Source organism: Arvicola amphibius, chromosome 12 (assembly GCF_903992535.2).
Source record: "Arvicola amphibius chromosome 12, mArvAmp1.2, whole genome shotgun sequence".
Lineage (NCBI taxonomy): Eukaryota > Metazoa > Chordata > Mammalia > Rodentia > Cricetidae > Arvicola > Arvicola amphibius.
In genome coordinates, this window is record NC_052058.2 from 121,681,301 (window position 1) to 121,705,461 (window position 24,161).

At 47.8% G+C, this 24,161-nt stretch overlaps 1 protein-coding gene across 1 annotated transcript; it reads left to right on the top strand.

Moving 5' to 3' along the window:
* Positions 1-675: 675 nt before the first annotated feature.
* Slc6a16 (solute carrier family 6 member 16) lies at positions 676-19,993 on the top strand. Its single transcript, XM_042054048.1, has 15 exons — positions 676-766; positions 989-996; positions 1,089-1,184; positions 7,435-7,535; positions 8,680-9,197; positions 9,544-9,701; positions 9,804-9,930; positions 10,092-10,267; positions 10,427-10,537; positions 10,674-10,915; positions 15,045-15,228; positions 15,428-15,629; positions 15,751-15,910; positions 19,424-19,586; positions 19,760-19,993. Exons 1-15 carry the CDS (start codon positions 676-678, stop codon positions 19,991-19,993), a joined length of 2,571 nt encoding a protein of 856 aa, XP_041909982.1.
* Positions 19,994-24,161: the final 4,168 nt, after the last annotated feature.

Sequence of the window (24,161 nt, forward strand, 5' to 3'; positions counted from 1 at the left end):
CGTTGAATCTGTACTTCCTCTATTTTAATCTTATAATTTATTAAAATAATAAAGTATTCTTCCAATTTGCTCACTATGGATTGACATTTGTGTTGTTTTGAGATAGGTCTCACTGGGTAGCTGTCTCTGGCTGGACCTGGTTGGAGGGCCTAGGTTGGCGTTGCTCTCAGGTTGTCTGCCTCTCCCTGCCAAGGACTGAGATTAAAGGTGTGCACCACCACAACAGGCTTAATGTTTGTGGTTTTCTGCTTTATGGCAATCATGTATAACGAGAACATCCTCATGAGAAGTTGAATGTTGCATTTGGCTAAGAGCCTTCTTATTCGTGGAAACAGATTCTGGCATCCTGGCTGTCTTCCTCATGAGAACCACACTCTTGGGAAATCTGTGTAGTTGTTTTGCATGTCAGCCTTCACCTCTGTAAAATGATAATACTATCTACCGCGCTGGGTATAAAGCATTTAGAATGGTGTGTAGCATCAAAGGAGGCCCACCATAGGTTCGTTATTGAAGTCTCAGTTGGCTGCACTAATGAAGGCTTACGGGACACACTAGCGGTGGCATGATGGTTGAGAGATCGGAGGCTTAAAAAAGGAATCCCACACTAGCTCAGAACTAAGAAATAGTCACTTATTAAGGGGTAAAACTTACAAATCAGGATTCTCTGCTTGAACGATGGATGAAGATGAGATCCAAAACAAACCGAACCAGCAAAAGGGGGGCCTAAGGGGAGGAGAGAAGGGCCGGACTCAGCGCCAGAATCCGGGTAAATAGTCTATGAGGCCACGCCCCAGTAGGCAGGTTACTACCCTTTCCGCAGCACCAGAAATGGTTAGGTGACAGTGTCTCTGCATGTTTAATATTACTAAATAGTTTTCCAAAGTGATCCTCACAATCTATACTCTCGCTTATGGAATTTTTACTAATGGAGAAGGGTCTTTCCGGCTGCTCTGCATTATGTGAATGCATAGAGTTGTTCTTGTTTTAGCCAGGGAGGTGAGCAGCCGCATTTCGCTGTGGTTAGAATGGACTTCCTACTGAGTGTTAACAACATCGAGCACATGTTAAAACATTCTTTGTAAATTTAGTTTTTTGTGTCTATGAGTGTGAATGACATGCACATGCAGGAACCATCAGAGGCCAGAGTGAGTGTTGGGTCCCCTGGCACTGAAGATACAGGCTTTGTGAGCTGCCTGACATGGATATGGGAGCTGAACTCCAGCCTTGTGCAAGAGCAGCAAACACTCTTACCACGAAGCCATCTCTCCAACCCTTCTCTTGATGCTCTATTGTTATTGTTATTAATTCCATTTTACTTTTTCTTTTTTTGAAGCAGGGTCTCACTGTGTAGCTCTGGCTGTTGAGGAATTTTCTCTGTATCCCAGGCTGGCCTTGCACTCACAGAGATCTGCCTGCTCCTACCTCCCCAGTGCTGGGATTAAAGGCATGGGCCACCACAGTTGGCCACTTTCCATTTTTTAAAAATATTTTAAGATCATTTTCTTATTTTATTTTATTTTATTACTTAAAAAAACACCAATCCAAATTCCCACTCCCTCCCCTCCTTCCACTTCCCTCCCACTCCCTCCACAGACCCCCCCACTCCTCCTATTCTAAGAGAGGGCAAGGCACCCTGCCCTGTGGAAAGTCCAAGGCTCTCCCTACTACATCTAGGTTGAGCAAGGTATGCATCCAAAGAGAACAGGATCCTGAGAAGCCAGTACATGCAGTAGAGACAAATCCCAGTGCCACTGTCAGTGGCCCCTCAGTCTGACCCAACTGTCAACGATATTCAGAGGGACTAGTTTGTTCCCATGCTCGTTCACTCCCAGTCCAGTTGGAGTTGGTGAGCTCACATTAGCTCAGGCCAACTGTCTCAGTGGATGACCCCCTCCTGGTCCTGATTTCCTTGCTCATATTCTCACTCCTTCCACCCTTCAACTGGATCTTGGGAGCTCAGTCCAGTGCTCCGATGTGGGTCTCTGCCTCTGTTCCCATCTGTTGTTGAACAAAGGTTCTATGGTGATATTTAAGATAATCATCAGTCTGACTACAGGGCAAGGCCAGTTCAGGCACCCTCTCCTTAATTGCTTAGGGTCTCAGCTGAGTTCATTTCTATGAATTCTTGGGCATTTTTCTAGAGCCAGGTTTCTTGCTAACTCCATAATGTCTCCCTCAATCAAGATATCTCTTTCCTTGCTCTCATATCTGTCCTTCCTCCATCTCGACTATCCCATTCCCTCAAGTTCTCCTCAACCCTCCCCTTCTCCCCTTCCTTCTATCTCCTGCCCCTATGCTCCCAAATTTTGTCTGACTATCTTGTCTGCTTCCAATTTCCAGCAATTTCCAGGTGGATCTATATATGTTTTTTTGTTTTGTTTTGTTTTGTTTTGTTTTTTTTTTTTGGTTTTTCGAGACAGGGTTTCCCTGTAGTTTCTAGAGCCTGTCCTGGAACTAGCTCTTGTAGACCAGGCTGGCCTCGTACTCAGAGATCCGCCTGCCTCTGCCTCCCGAGTGCTGGGATTAAAGGCGTGCGTCACCACCGCCTGGCTATGTTCTTCTTTAGATTCACCTTAATACTTAGTTTCTCTAGGATCATGAACTATAGGCTCCATGTCCTTTGTTTATGGCTAGAATCCACTTATGAGTGAGTACATACCATATTCGTTTTGTTGGATCTGGGTTACCTCACTCGGGATACTGTTTTCTAATTCTGTCCATTTGCATTCAAAATTCAAGATGTCTTTTTAAAATATTTATTTATTTATTTATTTATTTATTACGTATACAATATTCGGTCTGTGTGTATGTCTGCAGGCCAGAAAAGGGCACGAGACCTCATTATAGATGGTTGTGAGCCACCATGTGGTTGCCGGGAATTGAACTCAGGACCTTTGGAAGAGCAGTCAGTGCTCTTAACCTCTGAGCCACCTCTCCAGCCCCCAAGATGTCTTTTTTTTTTCCCCACTGAGTAGTACTCTAATGTGTAGATGTGCCACACTTTCTTCCTCCATTCTTCAGTTGGGAGCATCTAGGTTGTTTCCAGGTTCTGGCTATTACAAATAATGCTGCTATGAACATAGTTGAACAAATGCTTTTGTAGTATGATTGAGCATCTTTTGGGTATATTCCCAAGAGAGTGGTAATGCTGGATCTTGAGGTAGGTTGATTACCAGTTTTCTGAGAAACTGCCACACTGATTTCCAAAGTGGTTACACAAGTTTGCATTCCTACCAGCAATGGATGAGTGTTCCCTTCACTCCACATCCTCTCCAGCATAAGCTATCATTGGTGTTTTTTTTTTTTTTTTTTTTTTTTTTTATCTTAGCCACTCTGACAGGTGTAAGATGGTATCTCAGAGTTGTTTTGATTTGCATGTCCCTGATAGCCAAGGAAGTTGAACACTTCCTTAAGTATCTTTTGGCCATTTGAAATTCTTCTGTTGAGAGTTCTCTGTTTAGTTCAGTACACCTTTTTTTTTAATTGAGGTATTTAAAAGTTTAATGTCTAATTTCTTGAGTTCTTTGTATATTTTGGAGATCACTCCTTTGTATGATGTGGAGTTGATGAAGATTTTTTTTTTCATTCAGTAGGCTGCCTTTTTGTCTTATTGACTGTGTCCTTTGCTTTACAGAAGCCTCTCAGTTTCAGGAGGTCCCATTTATTTATTGTTGCTCTTATTGTCTGTGCTACTGGGGTTATATTTAGGAAGTGGTCTCCTGTGCCCATGCATTGAAGGCTGCTTTCCACTTTCTCCTCTACCAGGTTCAATATGGTCAGATTTATATTGAGGTCTTTAATCCATTTGAACTTGAGTTTTGTGCATGGTGATAGATATGGATCTATTTTCATTCTTCTACGGTTGACATCCAGTTATGCCAGCACCATATTTGTTGAAGATGCTTTCTTTCTTCCATTGTATACTTTTAGCTTCTTTGTCAAAATCAGGTGTTTATAGGTGTGTGGATTAATATCTGAGTCTTCAATTCGATTCCATTGGTCAACGTCTCTGTTTTTATGCCAATAAAAACAAGCTGTTTTCATTACTGTAGCTCTGTAATAGAGCTTGATGTCAGGGATGGTAATGCTTCTGGCAGTTCCTTTATTGTATAGGATTGTTTTGACTATCCTGTTTGTTTTTTTTTTTCATATGAAGTTGATTATTGTTCTTTCAAGGTCTGTGAATAATTGTGTTGGGATTTTTATGGGGATTACATTGAATCTATAGATTGCTTTTGGTAGGATTGCCATTTTTACTATGTTGATCCTTCCTATACAAGAGCATGGGAGAGCTTTCCATTTTCTAGTATCTTCTTCAATTTCTTTCTTCAAAGACTTAAAGTTTCTTGTCAAATAAGTCTTTCACTTCCTTGGTTAGTGTTACTTCAAGATATTTTATGTTATTTGTGGCTATTGTGAATGTGAAGTTTCTCTGATTTCCCTCTCAGCTTCTTTATCCTTTGTGAAAAGGAGGGCTACTGATTTTTTTTGAGTTGATCTTGTGTCCTGCCACATCACTGAAGGTATTTGTCAGATGTAGGAGTTCTCTGGTAGAGTTTTTGGGGTCATTAATGTACACTATCATATCATCTGCAAATAACAAAAGATTGATTTCTTCCTTTCCAATTTGAATCCCCTTGATCTCCTTATGTAGAGTTACTGCTGTTGCTAAAACTTCAAGAACTATGTTGAAGAGATATGGAGAGAGTAGATAGCCTTATCTTGTTCCTGATTTTAGTGGAATCACTTTGAATTTCTCTCCATTTAATTTGATGTTAGCTGTCAGCTTGCTGTATATAGCTTTTATTATATTCTAGATATGATCCTTTTATCCATATTTTCTCCAAGACCTTTATCATGAAAGTGTGTTGAATTTTGTCAAATGCTTTTTCAGCATCTAATGAAATGATCATATGTTTTTTTCGTTCAGTTTATTTATATGATGGATTACATTGATAGATTTTTGTATGTTGAACCAGCCCAGCATCTCTGGGATGAAGTCTACTTGATCATGATGGATGATTTTTTTTGATGTGTTCTTGGATTCGGTTTGCCAGTATTTTATTGAGAATTTTTGCATCCTTGTTCATGAGTGAGATTGGTCTGTAATTCTCTTTTTTGGTTGAGTCTTTGTGCAGTTTTGGTATCGGGGTAACTGTAACCTCATAAAAAGAGTTTGGCAACATTCCTTCTGTTTCTATTTTATGTTGAACACTTTGAGGAGTATAGGTATTACTTGAAAGTTCTGGTAGAATTCTGTACTAAAGCCATCTGGTCCTGGGCTTTTTTTGGTTGGGAGGTTGTTGATGACAGCTTCTATCTCCTCACAGCTTATAGGTCTATTTAAATTGATCACCTGGTTTTGATTTAATTTTGGTATATGCTATCTATCTAAAAAAATTGTCCATTTCTTTTACATTTTCCAATTTTGTGGAGTACAGGTTTTTGTAGTAGGACCTAATGATTCTCTGAATTTCCTCAGTGTTTATTGTTATGTCCCCCTTTTCATTTCTGATTTTGTTAATTTGGATGTTCTCTCTCTGCCTTTTGATTAGTTTAGATAAGGGTTTGTCAATCTTGTTGATTCTCTCAAAGAACCAGCTTTTTGTTTCATTGATTCTTTGTTTGGTTTTCTGTGTTTCTATTTTGTTGATTTCAGCCCTCAATTTGATTATTTCCAGTCTTTTACACCCCCTGAGTAAGTCTGCTTCTTTTTTTTTCTAGAGCTTTCAGGTGTGCTGATAGGTCACTAATGTGAACTTTCTTCATTATCTTTATGTGGGCACTTAGTGCTATGATCTTTCCTCTTAGCACTGCTTTCATAGTGTCCCATAGGTTTGGGTATGTTGTGTCTTTATTTTTGTTGAATTCAAAAAAGACTTTAATTTCTTTCTTTATTTCTTCCTTGACCCAGGGGTGGTTCAGTAGTTGACTGTTCAGTTTCCATGGGTTTGTAGGCTTTCTGGGAGTAGTATTGTTGAATTCTAACTTTACGCCATGGTGATCCAATAAGACACAGTAGGTTACTCTAATTTTTTGTATCTGTGAAGGTTTGCTTTGTTACTAAGTATGTATGCAATCAATTTTAGAGAAGGTTCCATGAGGTGCTGAGTTTGAGGCCAGCCTGGTCTACAAAACAAGTTCCAGGACAGTCAGAAAACACAAAGAAACTCTGTCTCAAAAAACAACAACAAAAAATTAAATTGCATTTATTTATTTATTTATTTATTTATTTATTTATTTATTTATTTTGTGTGTATATATATTCACATGCCACAGCAAAATATGGAGGTCAGAGGACAAGTTGGAGGAGTCTGTTGTCTCCTTCCACTGTGCATCCTGGGGACTGAACTCAGGCTAGCAGGACCATGGGTCCCGATTTGATATTTTAAACAATAATTAACCAGTTATTTATTTATTTTTAAACATTTATTTATTTATTTATTTTGCAATATTCTGTCCATGTGTATGCCTGCAGGCCAGAGGAGGGCACCAGACCCCATTACAGATGGTTGTGAGCCACCATGTGGTTGCTGGGAATTGAACTCAGGACCTTTGGAAGAGCAGGCAATCCTCTTAACCTCTGAGCCATCTCTCCAGCCCTTAACCAGTTATTTTTTATAAAGTATTCCTACATTTGGGGTTATCTGATTTTCCTCCTGACTACATTCTGGTTATTCATTTTTGTTCTTGGTGTATTATGTCAGGAGGACACGGCATACTGCATGCTTTGGATAGCAGAATACAATTTCCTGGCTGGAGACTGTATCTTACAGTAACACTGTCTGGTTTGTCTATTTTTGTCAAACTTTTGGCCATCTTGCATTAGCAACCATTGATGATTTTGTGTGTATAAGTGTTCATGTGTGTGTGTGTGTGTGTGTGTGTGTGTATGTGTTCATGTGTGTGTGTGTGTATATATGTGTTCATGTGTGTGTGTGTTCATGTGTGTGTGTAGTTGTGTGTGTGTATGTGTTCATGTGTGTGTGTTCATGTGTGTGTGTGTTCATGTGTGTGTGTGTGTAGTTGTGTGTGTGTAGTTGTGTGTGTGTAGTTGTGTGTGTGTGTATATGTGTTCATGTGTGTGTGTGTGTGTGTAGTTGTGTGTGTGTGTGTGTGTGGTTGTGTGTGTGTGTGTGTGTGTGTGGTTGTGTGCAGTCCAGAGGACCACCTCGTGTGTTTCCTCAGGGGTTGTCCGCCTTGTTTCACGAGACAGCGTTTTACCAGTTGGGGCAGGCTGGATTCAATCTCCTTTTGCCTAATGCTGGGATGGAAACAAGCTACCACGCCCGGCCTTTATGTGGGTCCTGGGGATTGAACTCAGATCCTCCTTCTGAGTAGCAAGCACCTTAAAGCTGAGCCACCGCCAGTAACCTGCCGCCTCTTGCTCGAGTCAGCAATTGTTCTTTCACAGACTTCTGTTTCCCTTCCCAGCACATTCCCGGTCCTCTCTCCCGTGGAGCAATTGAAGAACCAACAGAGGTCAGAGCAGCGGGACCCCAAGGATCAAAGAGGAAAGCGGCCCCAGACATGAGGTGCAGAACCATCCTCTGGCTCGGGAGGTGGGGTGAAGCAGGAGGCAGAGGAAGGCAGTGAAGAAATGAGGGGTGGGGAGGCTGGAGCAGCTGCCCTCTGAGACAGAGGCAGCTCAGGGTCCTCTGAGCTGAGCTGGAGCGCCAACAGCTGGGGAAGGCTTGCGGAGGTAAAGCAGGCATTTCTAAGCCTTTCTTTAGATGGCAGAGGCAGGGCCATCACCAGCTCCAGGCCAGTCTGGGCTGCATAGGAAGCCCCTTTCTTACAAACCAGCAAACTAAAGCCTACTGTGAAGAGCCCCCACTTCTCTCTCTTCCTCCTTCCTTCCCTCCCTCTCTCCCTCCGTCCCTCCCTTTTCCCCTCCTCCCTTCTTACCTGCTCCTCTCTATAGCCCAAGGCTGGCCTCAAAGTCATGGCAGTCCTCCTGCCTCAGCCTCTTGAAGACTGAGGTTTCTAGTGGAAGCCACTGTGAGCTTTGGAGGGTGTATACCTCTATATCCAGAAATCCTTAGTGTGGTTCCCACCTTTCTGCCTATTAACTGTAGCTACCCCAACTCCTGTCCTTTGTGTTAAAACATTTGAAGAAGTAAAAAAATTATATAAGAAATGTGTGTATGGTGGGTGGGTATGGTGCATATGTGTACACAAGGATGTTTATGTGTGAGTGTGCTAAGGCATTTGTGTGTGGTGCTTGTGTGTATGGTATGGGTGTGGGGTATTGTACATGCGTGTATGTGTTTGTGATGTGTGTGAGGGTGATGATGCCTGTGTGCGTGTGTGTCACATGTGGTGCCTGTGTACGTGTGTCACATGTGGTGTCTGTGTGTCACATGTGGTACCGGTGTGTGTGTCACATGTGGTGCCTGTGTGTGTGTGTCACATGTGGTGCCTGTGTGTGTCACATGTGGTGCTTTGTGCAGTATATGGGAATGTGATAAGTGTTTGTCTAAGGTACATGATGTGTTTGTGTGGTATATGTAGGGTCTGTTTGTGTGGTACATGTTTGCATGGCATATATGTGGTGTTTGTGATGTATGTGTTTTGAATGTCAGTAAGTGGAGAGCATAAAATGAAATTCTCCTTCGAGATAGTTTGGAACTCACTGAACCCTGATTTCTCCTAAGATCTGTGGCTTCTGATTTTCAGGTCCACAGAGGAAGGTAAAGGGGCCCCTCCCCTTGCCAAAGCAAAAGATTCTCTAGAGAAAGCACCTCCAGAGTCTTCCTTGATAAAGGCTTCAGAGTCATTGGTGGAAAAAAACTTATCCACGGAATCAAGACTTTCCGAGATGGAGTCGAACCCTGAGGAATGGGCAAGTGGGATCCTAACTTGGTCTGTATCAGCCTGGGAGACACAGGCCCCAGTTTCAGAGACCCGGGTGGCAAAGGCTCAGGCCTGGGAGACCCATGCTTTGGAGGCTCAGGTAAGAGGTGGCCTACAACCTAAGCCCAGTGCCACAAAAGAAGTGACCGTGACAACCTCAGAGGAGACGAGATACATGAGCAGAGAAGAGAGTGACGTCTTGAGCAGGGAAGAGAGTGACGTCTTCCTTCCCCGTCAGTTCTGGTCCAGCAAGCTTAAGTACATCCTGGCCGTAATGAGCTACCTGCTGATGCCGGCTCGGCTCTGGCGCTTTGTCTCACAGTGGCTTCACAAAGGAGGCTGTAAGTCTGGGAACCCAAGAGGCACAGAGAAGTGAGGCTGCCCTGGCTCCCAGTGAGGACATCTGTGAGGGGTCTGGATGCCAGAGAACAATAGAAACCATGTTTCCGAGACCCAGGGTCAGGAGAAGCAGAAGTGCAGGGTTTTGAGCATAGGCCAGCGGCTAACCAGGAGGATGCTGAAGGGGGAGCTAGGCATCTGAGACTTCTAGGAATAAGGAGCCTGACCAGTATGGACTGTGGAGCCAGCAGGCCTCAAGCCCGTGGCCCGAGGGAGGCTGCTGGTGGTGAGGAAGGACAGGCACTGTGGGCCCGAGGCTCTCAGAGTCTTTCTGCCTTCTCCCTACAGGCAGCTTCCTGATAATGTACACCTTAATGTTGTTCTGGATTGGAATTCCTCTGCTCTTCCTGGAGTTGGCCGTTGGCCAGAGGGTACAGCATAGCAGCATTGACCTGTGGAAGACCCTGGGTCCCTGGTTTGGTGGACTGGGCTACAGCATTTTCTTGGTGAGGAGCCCCAAGCTTCCTAAGCCTGCCCCTACAACTGCTCCTCACTCTCCACTCCCTGCCCCTGCTCTTCCTCCCAGACACGTCTCCCCTGCTCTCCAGGTGTGCTTCATCACCAGCACCTACATGAGTCTGTTTAATTCCTGGATCCTCTTCTACATGAGCCACATATTCTACTTCACTGTTCCATGGCAGCACTGTCCTTTACAAAGGAACTCCAGTAGCGTTGGTGAGGAAGGAGAGGTGGAGAAACGAAGAGACTTGGGAAGAGGAGAAAATAGAAAGGAGGGGCATGAATTGGAAGACAACACAAAGAGCAGGGGGCTGCAGGGGGTGAAGAGGGAGGGTTTGCCATGTCTAGCAGGCCTGTCCAAAGCTATGTCCTCCCAGATCCCGAATGTGAGCAGGCAACATCCTACACGTACTTTTGGTACCGGCAGACCCTGAAAGCCTCAGACAGAATAGAGGACAGAGGGCCTCTAGCCTTCAACCTGGGCATATCCCTCTTTCTGGCTTGGTGTCTCGTTTGTGTTCTCATAATGAATGGGATCAAGTCCTTTGAGAAGGTGAGTCGCACTGGGCCTTTGGCATTCTCAAGGGCTATGAGCTTGTTTCTCCCGCCTGGTCAGTTACCCCTTGCCTGGATGAAGACTCTTCTGAGTCCTACCCCAGCCCTCAGCTACCCACAAGGGCGAGTCCCTATTGACATGCTGCACTCTGCACAGGTTCTGCAGGTCCTGGTGCTGCTTCCCTATCTCATCTTCTTCTGCTTCTTCTGCCGGATTCTGCCCATGGAGGGCACAGAATATGGGCTGAAACACCTGCTGTTTCTCGAGGTGAGGTCCTTCCGCAGGGCAGCATAGCTGCCTACCGTTGTCTCCTGTAACTCCTCCCTTCGAGAGATGATGTCCCTGCTGTGGTTGTCCCTTCCCAAATCTTGACGTCCCTGTTATACCCACCTCTCCTTTTCAGGTGGCAAGCATTTACGACCCAACCGTGTGGTCCCAAGCAGGGGTCCAGGTGGTGTTGGACATGGGCCTAGGCTTTGGGCCCATCGTCTACTTGTCCTCACACATGCCTTACTTCAACAACTGTTTGGGGGACGCCTTCCTTATGGCCCTGATCAAGATACTCACCTTGCTGTTCATCTTACCTGTCATCCTCTCGATCCTGGGCTTCTGGGCCACCATAACCACACATCGCTGCTGTGAGAAGTAAGGCCAGTTTCCTGATCAAGTCTAGCCTAGGCAGCTTCATAACCCATCCTCACACCTCGGCTTCAGGGAGGTTAAAAGCTCTGCTTCCTCTTAGCTGAGAACATCAGAGAGTGCCAGAGGTTGCCAATGGCCACCTCAGAGCTGACGTGCTAGCACACACTAAGAATGGCAGGCGTGCAAAGGTCACTCACACAGAGAACAGCATCTGTGTTCACCTCTCAGAGCCATCCACGGACATCTGCTTCCTCGGCAGGCCCTGAGCTGTGGGTTCCAGACTTAGTGTTCTCTGCCCATCTGGCAAAGCTAAACTCCAAAGGGTTGGGGAACAGGATTCCTCCTGGCTGACACAGTCCTGCAGCTCTTCCTCTTGTCTTGGTCTTATTGACACATTCCAATCCCATGAGTTCATGGGGTACATTGCCGATACATGTGTACATTGCACATTGATGAAATCAGAGTGTGTGTTGACCACACTGTCACCTCAGACCTTAGTCTTTCTCTGTGGTGACAGCAAAGATCCCTGAGGACGTTTTGTGTTTTGAAACAGGGTCTTCCTATCTAGCCCAGGCTAGCCTTGAACTACTGATCCTCTTTCCTCCTACTTCTCGAAGCTTGGCTTGCAGCTGTGTGTCACCATGCCCAGCTCTTGTCGTTATTTTTATCCCTTTAAAGAGTCTCATATTTGTTTATTCATTGTGTGTATGCGTGATTTGCCTGAATAGACTATGCACATCGTGTGTAGACCTGCTGCCTACGGAGGTCAGGAGAGGGGGTGTCAGATCTGAAACAAGTTACCAACAGCTGTGAGCCAGGGTATGGATGCTGAGAGCTGAATCTGGGTCCTCTGCTGGAACAACAAGTGCTCTTGAAGGCTGACGTCTCTCTGGCCCCCTTGTCATTTTAATTAGTAGCACACTCTGATTAGCTGTAAACATCCTACTGTGTGGGGCCTGGAGCCCGATCCTGCTGTTCTGTCAACACAGCTCGGTGCCACCTGTGAAGTGCCCTTTGCCACCACTGAAGCCTGGATTGGTTGTCAGTGCCTTTCTTGCTTTTATTGCTTTTTCCAGCCTTGAGAGGAGAAGGCATGAAGAATGGAATAAATAAGCCATAAACTTCTGGTGCCTGGTAATAGGAGCTGAGAGGAGACAGGGCCTTTCCTCCAGCCTGAGAGAGTCAGAGAGGCTTCCAGAGGAGGCAAACCTGAGTTGGGTTTCTCCCTAGTAAGCCAATCTCCACAAATGGCTGTCAGTTTCTCCCGGAAGCTGGTGTTGTGTGACTTCTGAGTACGTACACAGGGAACTGAGCCAAGAGGGTTTCACCCAGGTCTGGCTGGAAGCGATGACATACTGGGTCACTCACGGGAGCATGGCAAGAGCTTGCTTACCTACAGGAAAACAAGCAGCTTCCAGGCAACACTGTGACGAGAGCCACGTGTGGGTGACATCTTGTATCCCTGCAGCTCCCTGGACCTCCTGTTGGCAGTTCTGGGAAGAATCTCCCCAGCAATTGTGGTTGTATGCATATCCTTGGGGAGGGGTCTCATGTGTCTTGGACCTCTCGGGACTTCCAGTGTCCCCCAAGTTTGGTTAACTTCCTGAGTCCTGTGATCCTCCCTTGGTGTGTTTCTGTTCAGGTTCACAGAAATTAGCCCCATGACACCTGGCACACATACACTCCTGGCCTTACGCAGCGTTCTGCATGGCAGATGCAGCTGTTCCTCGAAGACCTCAGAGCTAACCTGCAGCTGCCCCATCCCTCATGTAATGTACTCTTGCGCTTACCCATTCCCACCAGGTCTCCCTGTAGACAGAAATCACCCTAGGACGGCACAGCCCAAACACATTACCGCTGTGAGGAGATTTCTTCCTGCACTGCACAGAAGTTTGGTTTTGCTTCGGGTCAGCATCCCTTTGTAGCCCAGACCGCCTTGGAGCGCACAAGCTTTCTTCCTCGAGCCTGCTGTGTGCTAGGCTTACAGGTGTATGCCGTCACCTCACTGTCGGGAAAGGTCTGTACTTGTTTAGTACAGAATGTGTCACACAGACACACCAGCGATATCATAAAATGTGGGCTTCGAGGATGCAGAGCTTACACGTGTGCAGGACAGAGGAAGCCTCAGAAGCTGGACAGGGTCTGCTCCATGTCTGAGGGCCATAGTGGTTTAATCAGAATTACCCTTCCAGCAGGGAAATGGGAGAAATCATCTCTCTGTTTGCATAGCACTTTATTTAACTTGGCTGGACCGCTTAATTTTGCAAGTCTGATATGCATACATATAACAATATATCTGTGTTATTTGTTTAGCTGTGTGGCTAGTATTGGAGTATGAACCTGATGTGGGGGTGGACTGTCATGGTCCACATGCAGAGGTCAGAAGGCTCTTTGTGAGGACAGTGCTGCCCTTCACCTTCGCGTGGGTTCCAGGGACTGTCACCAGGCCTGTACCCACTGTCCTTTACCCACTGAAGCTCCTTGATGACCGCCGTGTTGTGTTTTGTTAGGCTGGGTTTTTTGTTTATTTGTTTGTTTGTTTGTTTTTTTCAAGACAGGATTTCTCCGTGTAGCCCTGGCTGCCCTGGAAATCTGAAGACCAGGCTGACCTTGAACTCAGAGATTTGCCTCCCGAGTGCTGGAATTAAAGGCGTGCACAGCCACCACCTGGCTGATCTTCTTATAAGAATAGAACTATTAACAAGGGTCTGGAGAAATGACTCAGCAGCTAATAACATTTGCTGCTCCTCCAGAAGACACAGATTTGAATCCCAGCACCCATGTTAGGAGGCTCCCAGCTGCCTGTAACTCCAGCTCCTGGGCATCATATGCACTGGATAAATGAATATGAAAAATGAACAGTGGTACACCAAAATATCCCTCTCCCCACATCCCCCGCGCACCCCCCCCCACCCCTCCCCCACTGTGCGCACCCCGCGCCTTTTGTTTTTTTTGATATTTTGAGGCAGGGTCTCTCTTTCTGGCTGTCTTAGAGCTCACTATGTACACATGACATGAGAAAGGCCCCACCTTCAATGTCACAGTGAGCCAGACACTTGCTGCCAGTCCTCCCACGGGGCAGGGAAAGTGCAGAAGGGTGTTTAGCAAATGAACAAAAGAAGGGGCAAATTGAAGTTTCTACTAGGTTGTATCCATAAGGCAGCCTTAGCTGTAATTTAAAGCACAATTTTGACTCTGATTATCCACAGGACCAAGACATTCATTTTCCTGTCTCAAAAAAGAGAAAAAGATTAATTGTTATTGTTTTTTTTAAATTATGTGTCAGGACTATAGTTCATGTAAGTGCAGTGCCCACAGGATCCAAAGGGGGTGCTGGCGCGGAAACAGGACATGTTCTTAATTGCTGAGTCATTTTTCTGGCCCCCGAGGACAAGAGCATTAAAAATAAGAGCAATAAATAAATAAAATAAACAACAAAATTAGTAAACAAAGGAAAACAACCAAAAGCTGATTTTAAAATAAACCATAGGTAGCCGGGAGGTGCTGCATACCTTTAGTCCTAGCCCTGGGGAGGCTAGTCTGGTCTATAGAGCGAGCTCCAGGACAGCCAGAGCTACAGAGAAACCCTGTCTCGAAAAACAAAACAAAAAAAAAAAGATAAAATAAAAAATTACAAAAGATTAAAAGTATCTTTCAGCTTAAATGATTCGCAATGAGACTATTAGTCTAAGTATGTCTTGTCTCCAGAAGAGCATCCTGTTTTAGTTTCTAGAACACGATCATACTTTCCCGAAGCTTGATCCCTGCTCTTGGCAAGGGCTCTGGTCAGACTCAAGGTAAACAACAGTTCTTTGACTTAGTACAACTTGGGACCGTCACAGGCTTCAGGCTTCAGTCTAAGGAAGCTGTCCCCGTTCTCCAAAGTGTACATGTTTTTTCCCTGCTCGTCTCAGAAAAGCTGGTGAAGACTAGGCCCACGAATCCCTATGAAGTCCGGGCTCCCCAAGGGCATACATTCTTCATGGCCCCGAAAGTGGGCATCCTCCAGGCTTCACGGCAGGCTGTCCTTTACCGTTAGTAATGCTGGACTCGAGATCTCTCTCATCTGTAAGACGATCAAGGGAAGGACAGTGTGCCAAGGGCCTGACGGTTCTAATTCACCCATCCTCAGGAACACAGAGACACTTATGATGCTGGTAGCCCAGGGGATCCTACCTCCTGAGGTGCGGCCCCCTACCCTGACGAACAACCCGACCTCCACCTACAATTCCTGGCTCAACAGCCTCCTGCCACCCTTAAGGAGCGCCGTCCTCAGCAAGGTGCCCGAATGCAACATCCAGGAGAATTTTCTGAAGGTCAGTAGAGACACTGGAGAGCCCGCTCTGCCCCACAGAGTGCGGCTCTCACTAGTCCCGGAGAGAAATGTGGGTAGTGTAGGAAACGCAGTGCAGCCGCAGTAGACAGAACCCCTTCCCTGGACTGCAGGGGCGGGGTCCTGCTGCACGGAGCCGTGAGAGGAGGTGGAGAGGGCACTTCCCTTCTCTGTCCTTGCAGATTAAGGAGAGCCCCCGCTTTGTGTTCCTGACCTCCACTGAGATCATCTCTGTGTTCCCTGGGTCGTTCTTCTGGACTGTGCTCTTTTTCTTGCTGCTGCTGAGTCTGAGTTTGTGTGCCATGATGACGTTCACGCTGGGCATCATCATCCCGCTCCAGGACACCTTCCCCTTCCTCAAGAGACAGCCAAGGATTCTTACAGGTACGTCCACCTTTGACCCCGCTCTCCCACAGCCCTAACATCAGCCCTGGCTTAGGATCTTCCCTTAGTCCCACCTTCTCCCAGACCTCTGATCCTGACGCAGACCTAATGCTTCCTCCAGTGGGTGCTTCCGTGGTGATGTTCCTGTGCGGCCTCTTCTTCATCCAACCTTCAGGCATCTACTACTTTTGGCTGCTGAGTGAATACTGGGTCGTCCTGCCCATCATCAGCATCGTCTTGTGTGAAAACCTTGCTGTAGCCTGGGCCTACAGGGCCAAGAGGTGAAGGCCCGTGCCAGGCCCCCGGAGCATGGATCTTTTGGGAGGGTCGACAGCTTTCCTGTTGTGTCTAATGTCAAGCCAGAGTGTCACAGGGGCCCTTAACGTCAAGGCCTCTGAGGAACGCTTGTGTGTTTCGTGTGCATCAGTGGCCTGTTAATGACCAGGGACCCTGCGTAAAGCCAGGTTAGCACTCTGTTCAGGACCTCACTTTCTAGTGGTATAGACACACAGCAGCAACACCGACAGACATGGAGCCTGTGAATGGCAAGCAAGGCTGGGAGGAGGTTCAGCAGGTCAAGTCCTTGGTGTGCGAGCTTCCGAGTCTGCGTTCTCTTCCTAGAACCCACATACGTGCTCATGGCGGCACCCGTTCCAGCCCTGTGAGGCGAAAGCAGAGGGCACCAGGGCCTTGACAGCCACATGGTAGAGCTTCAGGCTCACTGAGCTGCTGGCGACCCGCTCTAGCTTCCCTCTTCCCGCCCATGCGCACAGAACAAAAGACAAGAAACCAAAGGTCATTGGTCCAGAGACAGTGTGTGTGGTTCGGACGGGTAGCAAAGAAGGCCTTGATGGTAGGGTAATGTGTCCGAAGACTCCTAAGTAAAATAAGGGAGGAGCCATGATTAATGTGTATGTGGTGTGCATGTATATGTGTGTGTGAGTGTTCCTGCATGTGTGTACACCAGAGGAAATATCCTGCTTGAAGCTTTGAAGGAACAAGGGATCCAGGTAAGCTGGAATAGACTTAGGAGATTGGGGGCAGAAGATGGGACCTTGTAAACTATGATATGACCTAGCTTTGTGCAGTGTGTATCACAAAACACTAAAAGGTTTCAGTAGGGAGCACCATCATCAGCTTAAAAACAAATTAGAGACAAGGTCTCACTATATGCTCCTGGCTGTCCTAGAACTTGCTATTGACCACGTTGACCTCAAGAGGGGTCTGTCTGCCACCACTTCCCAAGTGCTAGGACCAACGGTATGCGCCATTATATATATATTTTATGAAGGCACCTCTGGTGGCCCTGGAGGCCCAAGCAGAGCCAAGGAGGGGAATTGGGAGCTGTGTAAGATTACAAGTAAGAGCCAGTAGTGATTCAGGATAGCGTGATGTGGTGAGAGAAGCCAGGCATGGTGGCACTCGGGAGGCAGAGGCAGGGGGATCTCTGTGAGTTTGAGGCAGCCTGATCTACAGAGTAAGGTCCAGGACAGCCAGGGCTATGCAGAGAAATCCTACCTCAAAAAACCAAAACCAAACCAAACAAAGAAAGAAAGATGTGGTAGGAGAGTGGCTCAACCCAGGAGCTCAGGCTGGAGTGGAAGAGAGCAGCAGGGTCAGCTTCCAACCCAGGGTTCTCCTGTGCTGTCCAGATCTGAAGTGTTTGAATATTCAGTATCCATCTTGTGGGGCTATTTTGAAGGCTCTTTGGAGCAGGCCTGTAGAAGTGACACCCACCCCCACTCTAGTCTGCTCTGGTCTCCATATTTCAGCCACCATGGATGGAGCCAGCTCTGCGGTCATTTCTTTTCCTGGCTTGACGGGTCTTTAGGGTCAAGGTCATGTAAATCTTTCCTCCTTTAAGTCTCTTTGTGTCAGGTCTTTTGTGAGAGCAGCTCAAAGCCTGGCAGGGCGGGCACGATGGCGCAGGCTTTAATTTCAGCATTCTGGAGGCAGACAGAAATGAATCTCGGTGACTCCACAGCCAGTCTGACCCACACAGAGACCCTATCTCCAGGAAGAAGTAACTAACAAGACACACAAGTGGTGTAGCTCCAAGGCAGAAGGTGCTGGAAGTGGCATTTGCAAACGGTCCTTAGAGTCTGTTCCCCCTCATTAACTCATTTTTTTTTTTTTTTTTTTTTTTTTTTGGTTTTTCGAGACAGGGTTTCCCTGTAGTTTCTAGAGCCTGTCCTGGAACTAGCTCTTGTAGACCAGGCTGGCCTCGAACTCAGAGATCCGCCTGCCTCTGCCTCCCGAGTGCTGGGATTAAAGGCGTGCGCCACCACCGCCCGGCTCATTAACTCACTTTAAAATTATTTTATGTGTATGCATTTTTTGCCTGTATGTGTGTATGTATGTATGTATGTATGTGTACCACACGTGTGCCTGGTGCTCATGCAGGCAAGAAGAGGGTATCAGATGCCCTGGAGCTGGAGTTCTAGACAATTGCGAGCTGCCATGTGGCTGCTGGGAATCAAACCTGGGTTCTCCACAAAAGCAATGAGTGCTCTTAATTGAACCATCTCTCCAGCCCCATATGGTTCCACATTTATCTTCTGTGGGTAAGTGTATGTTTATGGGCACGTGTGTGACCAACACATGGAGAGTGTGATCCACCATGTGGATCCCAGGGGCAGCAGGTGCCTTCACCTACTGGCTACCACCGAACACTTATTGAGACTCAAGTGTGGATTTGTAGGTGTCTGTGTGCCTGCCCATGCGCGTGTGAGCACGTGTCGAGTATGTAGGTGTCTGTGTGCCTGCCCATGCGCGTGTGAGCACGTGTCGAGTATGTAGGTGTCTGTGTGCCTGCCCATGCGCGTGTGAGCACGTGTCCGGTGTGTAGGTGTCTGTGTGCCTGCCCATGCGCGTGTGAGCACGTGTCCGGTGTGTAGGTGTCTGTGTGCCTGCCCATGCGCGTGTGAGCACGTGTCCGGTGTGTAGGTGTCTGTGTGCCTGCCCATGCGCGTGTGAGCACGTGTCGAGTATGTAGGTGTCTGTGTGCCTGCCCATGCGCGTGTGAGCACGTGTCCGGTGTTTTTCTCAGTCGCCCTCCACTTACTTTTTGAGACAGGGTCTCTTCTTGAACCTGGAACTCACTGACTTGGCTAAACGAGCTTCCTAGCAAGCCTCTGAGACGCTCTTATCTCCACCTGTGCACACCTGTGTGTCTGACTTTTATGTGTATATTGGTGCCAGCTTCCCTGTGCCAGGACATCTCTGTCCAGAAACCATTGTGGTGCTGGGATGACCTCATCATATTGAGTTCTCTCAAAGCCCAGGTCTGTAGGAGAAGATGTGCAGACAGCCCCGTGGGTGTCCCGGGTGCAGAGCAGAGTAAGGGGAGACACTGAGGGTGAGGATGGAAATTTAGGCAGGAGTGGTGGGGAAGGTGTTCTGAAACAGAGCCTGGACAGACAGAGGCAGAAAAGAGAAGAGGACCTCAGAGCCTGGCCTCCCAGACCAAAGGGCTGCTGGTTCAAATCCAGCGTTATGAGGGAAAGAAAGCAGGCTGGGTCATCGGGGTTCAGCGGTGCCTTGATTCTCTTTGCTTGGCTTAGGTGGCTCACTGTTGGGTACCTAGCACCTAGAAAGGTCTTTGCCACATCACAGATGTCATCTTAGGATGAATGAGAGGGGTATGGGCCCCGTGGAAGGTGCTGGGCAGCCAGAGGATGGAAGACCACTAGAAGAGGAGACCTGAAATAAAGCAGGCAGAGCTGCCAGAAAACAACTGAGGATTGTGAGGTGGGGAGGCTGGACTGGCGCCCATATTCCTTGTCCCTCCACAGGTTCCTTGCAGACATGATGGCTCTACTAAGCCGCCCCATCTGCCCTATCTGTGGCTGGCTATGGTGCTACGTGTCCCCAGTGGTGCTGCTAGGCCTGCTAATAGCTGTCTTCATTCAGCTGGGCACGAGGCCCCTCACCTACATGGCCTGGGACTCCAACACTGTGAGTGTACCCTCTCTCAGATCTTCCTGTTCCTTCTGGTCCTTCCAGTCCCCTGTGGGCTGAGGACCTGGCCATTGGCTCACTAGCCTTCACCTTTCTCCTCTCCCCCCCACACCTCTTCTTCCTCTCCTGGGAAGTTTCTATGTTAATACCCTTTCCTGGTCTCTCCATAGTCAAAAGAGATAGTTCGTCGATACCCAGTGTGGGCCTTGATTCTGATAGTCGGGCTGTATGTCTTCGTCCTCATTCCCATTCCTGCCTACGTTGCACACTGCCTCACCCTGGGGATTCCCTTCAGGCCTACAGCATCTCCTAAGCTCTCCAGTGGAAGTGGCCAGCCACCGACTAAGAAAGAGGCCTCAGAGGATATTCTACGGGGCTACAAAGCAAAGTCCTCATCAGCCTGATGGCAGAGCCCCTAACTTCCCTCATTGGACCAGACATCCTGCATCTCTCACTGTAGACTGAAGGGGACACCCGGGGAGGGGAGGAGCCACGATCATGTTGGCTTTGCAGCCCCTTCCTGGCGGACTCTTTCCTCCCTGCACAGCACTTCTCCAGCCCTCGCTCGCTTGCGTTCACTGAGCTCCAGGTGTGGCCTGCCAACCCTGCTCCTGGTCCTGGGTCTCCTATGGGGGTGAGAGAAGCCCAGTGTTGATGGCCAATAAATCAGACTGTGGCTCCACCCTGAGTGTGAGGGGTTTTCCTGTGAATGTCTCAAGCAGTTGGCCTTTTCCACAATGCTGCCACTTTTTTTCTAGAGATAACTCTCCAGCCTTGAGTTCCCATGCTCTCCCTGCGAATTCACGGATGCTAGATTAGCTCCCAAGCCTTGTCTAGAACTTGCTCCTCAGTCAAGATGTTCTCAAAATGGCCTCAGCAAAATGCGAAGGATAGTATCATCCTTGCTGCTAAGAATAGTAACCCCAACACAGGCCACAGAGTCTTAAAATTCATAGGGTGGGCCAGGCGGTGGTGGCGCACGCCTTTAATTCCAGCACTTGGGAGGCAGAGGCAGGTGGATCTCTGTGAGTTTGAGGACAGCCTGGTCTACAAAGTGACTTCCAGGACAGCCAGGACGGTTTCACAGAGAAACCCTGTCTTGAGAAACAAAACAAAACAAAAAATCATCAGGCATATGTGTAGTGGTGTGTGTGTCTATGTGTGTGAGTGCATACGCACACTACAGCATGCATGTGGAGGTCAGAGAACAACTGGCAGGATTTGGTTCTTTCTTTCCAACATGTGGTCCCCAGTAATAACTCAGGTCATTAGGTGTAGGCTGAGCCATTGTACCAACCCCTAAAAGTCCTTTTTGAAGTCTACATTCCAGCACTAACAGACTAAGTGTGTGTGTGTGTACCTGTGCACACCACCAGGGTGAGCTCCAGCAGAGTTGTGTGGCTGGAAAACAAGGGTTCCAGCTGCTTGAAAAGAGACATTGACTTTCCCCCCTCCCCCAAGACAAGGTTTCTCTGTGCAGCAGCCCTATTTGTCCTGGAACTCGTTCTATAGACCAGACTGGCCTCGAACTCAAGAGATCCACCTGCCTCTGCCTCCTGAGTGCCACCACCGCCCAGGTTTCATGGTTGAATCTGAATCGGTTAGATAACTGCCCAGCTAGAACAGGCCAGATGACTTCAGAACTGAGCTGATAATTACTTTCCAGGTAACCAGAGACCTAAAAGGTTCTGGATAGCAATGGCTGCATTCCCAGAGAGCCAGAGAATGGATGTTCTCCAAACGTGCCAAGTCGGGGATTGGGGGTTCCCAGCCCACACTTGCACTCTGTAGAAAGGAAGATCTTTGAGGGCTTGAGGAGAGCAGGGATGGAGAGGCTCCTCCCACCAGCAGGCAGGGTCTCCTTCCTTTAGCCTCAGTCTAGTTCCAGCTTCAGGGTTGCGATCATGGGAACAGGATTACGAAGCACAGCTCAAGGGTTTGGAGGAGCTGGTGCGTGGAGCAAAGGCTTTGCTGAGTCTCTCACACGGACTTTTTCCCTGACACCACTTGCTCATGGTCCTTGGCCACATAGCCACAAGACTGCCTGAGAATAAACCCCAGGCTGCTGTAGCGGGTGTGACTGAGCAACAGGGAAGCCAAATTCTGTCCTAGGTTTCCAGATAACTCTGGGATTCCCTTTATCTCAAGCCTGTTTCCTGGCACCCATGGATGTAACTGAGCTTTTCGTTTGCTGCTAGGAACCTCCAGCCTTCCAACATGCACCTTCAGCCTTCCCCTCCCCACACTCGCTCAGGGCCTGATGGCTTCCAGTTCCAGTTATTGTCATTCTGGTGTTGTTTCTGAACACATCTAAAGGAGGAGTGTCGGGGGGCCAGAGTGGAGGTGTGGGAATTTAGAAATATAGTAAATGTCAAAAATGTTGCAAGATCCCTGGTGGCAGTAGGCAGGCAGTGGTCCCTGAGAGCAGCCAGTCCCAGGCAGAGATGGCTGCTGGTTCCCAAGTGGTGGCTGGTCCCGGGCAGGCTGGTCCCAGCGAGCCCCGGGGATGTGAGCAGGGCGGGTAGAAGGCACATGGGCAGACACATTGTACAGAATAGAATTGGATATTTATTACTTAGAGGAGAGAGAGAGACAGAGAGAGACAGAGAGAGAGAGAGGAGAGAGAGAGAGAAAGAAAAAGGGGAGCGGGAGAGAAGAGGGGCGTGCGCACCAAGAGGGGACAGTGAGAGAATATAAGATGGCGAGAGGAGGGCGGGGTCGCCGGGAGTGGGTGTGGCTTGTCTCTTAAAGAGACAGGACAGACCATTACAATATTATCAAGAGGGAATTTCAGTGAGTACTGAAAATTCGCCGTGTTTAATTCCCAACTGGTTAATATACCCCTGATTTCAAAGGGTAGGAGAACAAAAGGACTGCATTAACATACAAATTGAAAGTCATGGGCTAAATTCACTGCTCATGCCCTTGACTCGTGCCCTAGACCAAACATTCTGTAGGCAATCCACTCCCTAGGTGGAATCCCAAGTTATTTCCATAAAGGGAACTAGAACTCAGTTGGCTCCTTAGACTTTTGTTTTAGGTAGAAACCAACTACTTCCCTATTTCAGGAGCCCAAGGTCTGGCAACTAGATACACCTGTTTACAATAGCCTTGAGAGAGCAGAACTCTGATTTACAACTAGGCAGGACCTTTGTTTGAGTTTGAAGGACAATAATCTCAAATGAACTAAAAACAAGTCCCAAAGTCTCTGACCTTTGGCGTCTTTGAGCCTTCCCAGAGAAGCGTGAGGAATGCCTGTGCTCACTACGCGGCCTGTCCCTCCCACTCAAGACCAAGCTGCCTTACACAGGCGTCAACATCATTTTGAAGCAGATGTCAACTTGATCATTTCAGCTGTAGATATGTGGTGTACATCTATAGCCTCTTAAAATCTAACAAAAGTAATATTATTGACCAAAATAAATGGCACTTACTTGATATCAGTAAATATGAACACATACAATTTCCCTATTATGTGATTTTTTTTGGTAGCTGTTGTGTTCCCAGAGCGGTGACCGGAGTGGTGATGGCGGGCCATGTGGCGGCAAGCAGCAGGCCCTGTGAGCAGCCAGTCCCAGGCAGAGATGGCTGCCGGTCCCTGAGCAGTGGCTGGTCCCAGGCAGGGAGACACATGGCGGGCGGGCAGAAGACAGAGACATGGATAGACATGACTTGCAGAGTGAGGTTGGATATTTATTCAGGGGGTTATGAAGGGGGAAGGGAGAAGGGGAGAGAGAGAGAGAGAGAGAGAGAGAGAGAGAGAGAGAGAGAGAGAGAGAGAGAGGCAGAGAAGTGGGGAGAGAGGCAAAAGCGAAGCTGCCTCTCTGAGAGGAAGATGGAAAAGAGAGTGAGCTCAGGCCGGAAGCTGAAGATCAGCCTGCCTCAGTGGATGGGGAGGGAATGGGCGTGGCTTGTCTCTTAAAGGGAAAGGGACCAAAACCATAACAGTAGCTTTTAAATTTTTTTTTCTTTATACATTTGCTGTGTATGAGAGTATGTGTGTTGTAATAGTTTAGTGGCAGAGGCAACTTTGACGGGTTGGAGCCAAGAGGTACCATGAAATGACTCTTAGGATTCCAGCATTACACTGACCCCGCCCCCTGGCAGCCCACCAGCCGGCATTCAGTCACCTAGCCAGCCTGGGGGCCCTACGACCCTACATCTTATGTCATGAATCGCGTTGCTGCATACGGCTCTGTACACATGCGCAAGCTTCCCCATTTAAGTAAGCTCCACCTGCCTGTTTGTCATTTTTATTCCTGCTCCCCTCTCGGGAGAGCACACTTCCTCCCATTTCCTTCCTGTACCCCAGTCGTGGGTTTGTTGAGCTCTGGGGTTCATTTCTCACCGTCGAAGTTTCAGCCCACCACCAACAGACAGCATGCAACAGAGCTCACATGGGAGGTTTCTTCGGGGAGGTGCAGAGGGGGCCTCTTGAGTAAGAGAGAGAGGAGGGAGGGAGGGAGGGAGAGAGAGAGAGAGAGAGAGAGAGAGAGAGAGAGAGAGAGAGAGAGAGAGAGAGAGAGGCAGAGAGAGAGAGGCAGAGAGAGAGGTAGAGAGAGAGGCAGAGAG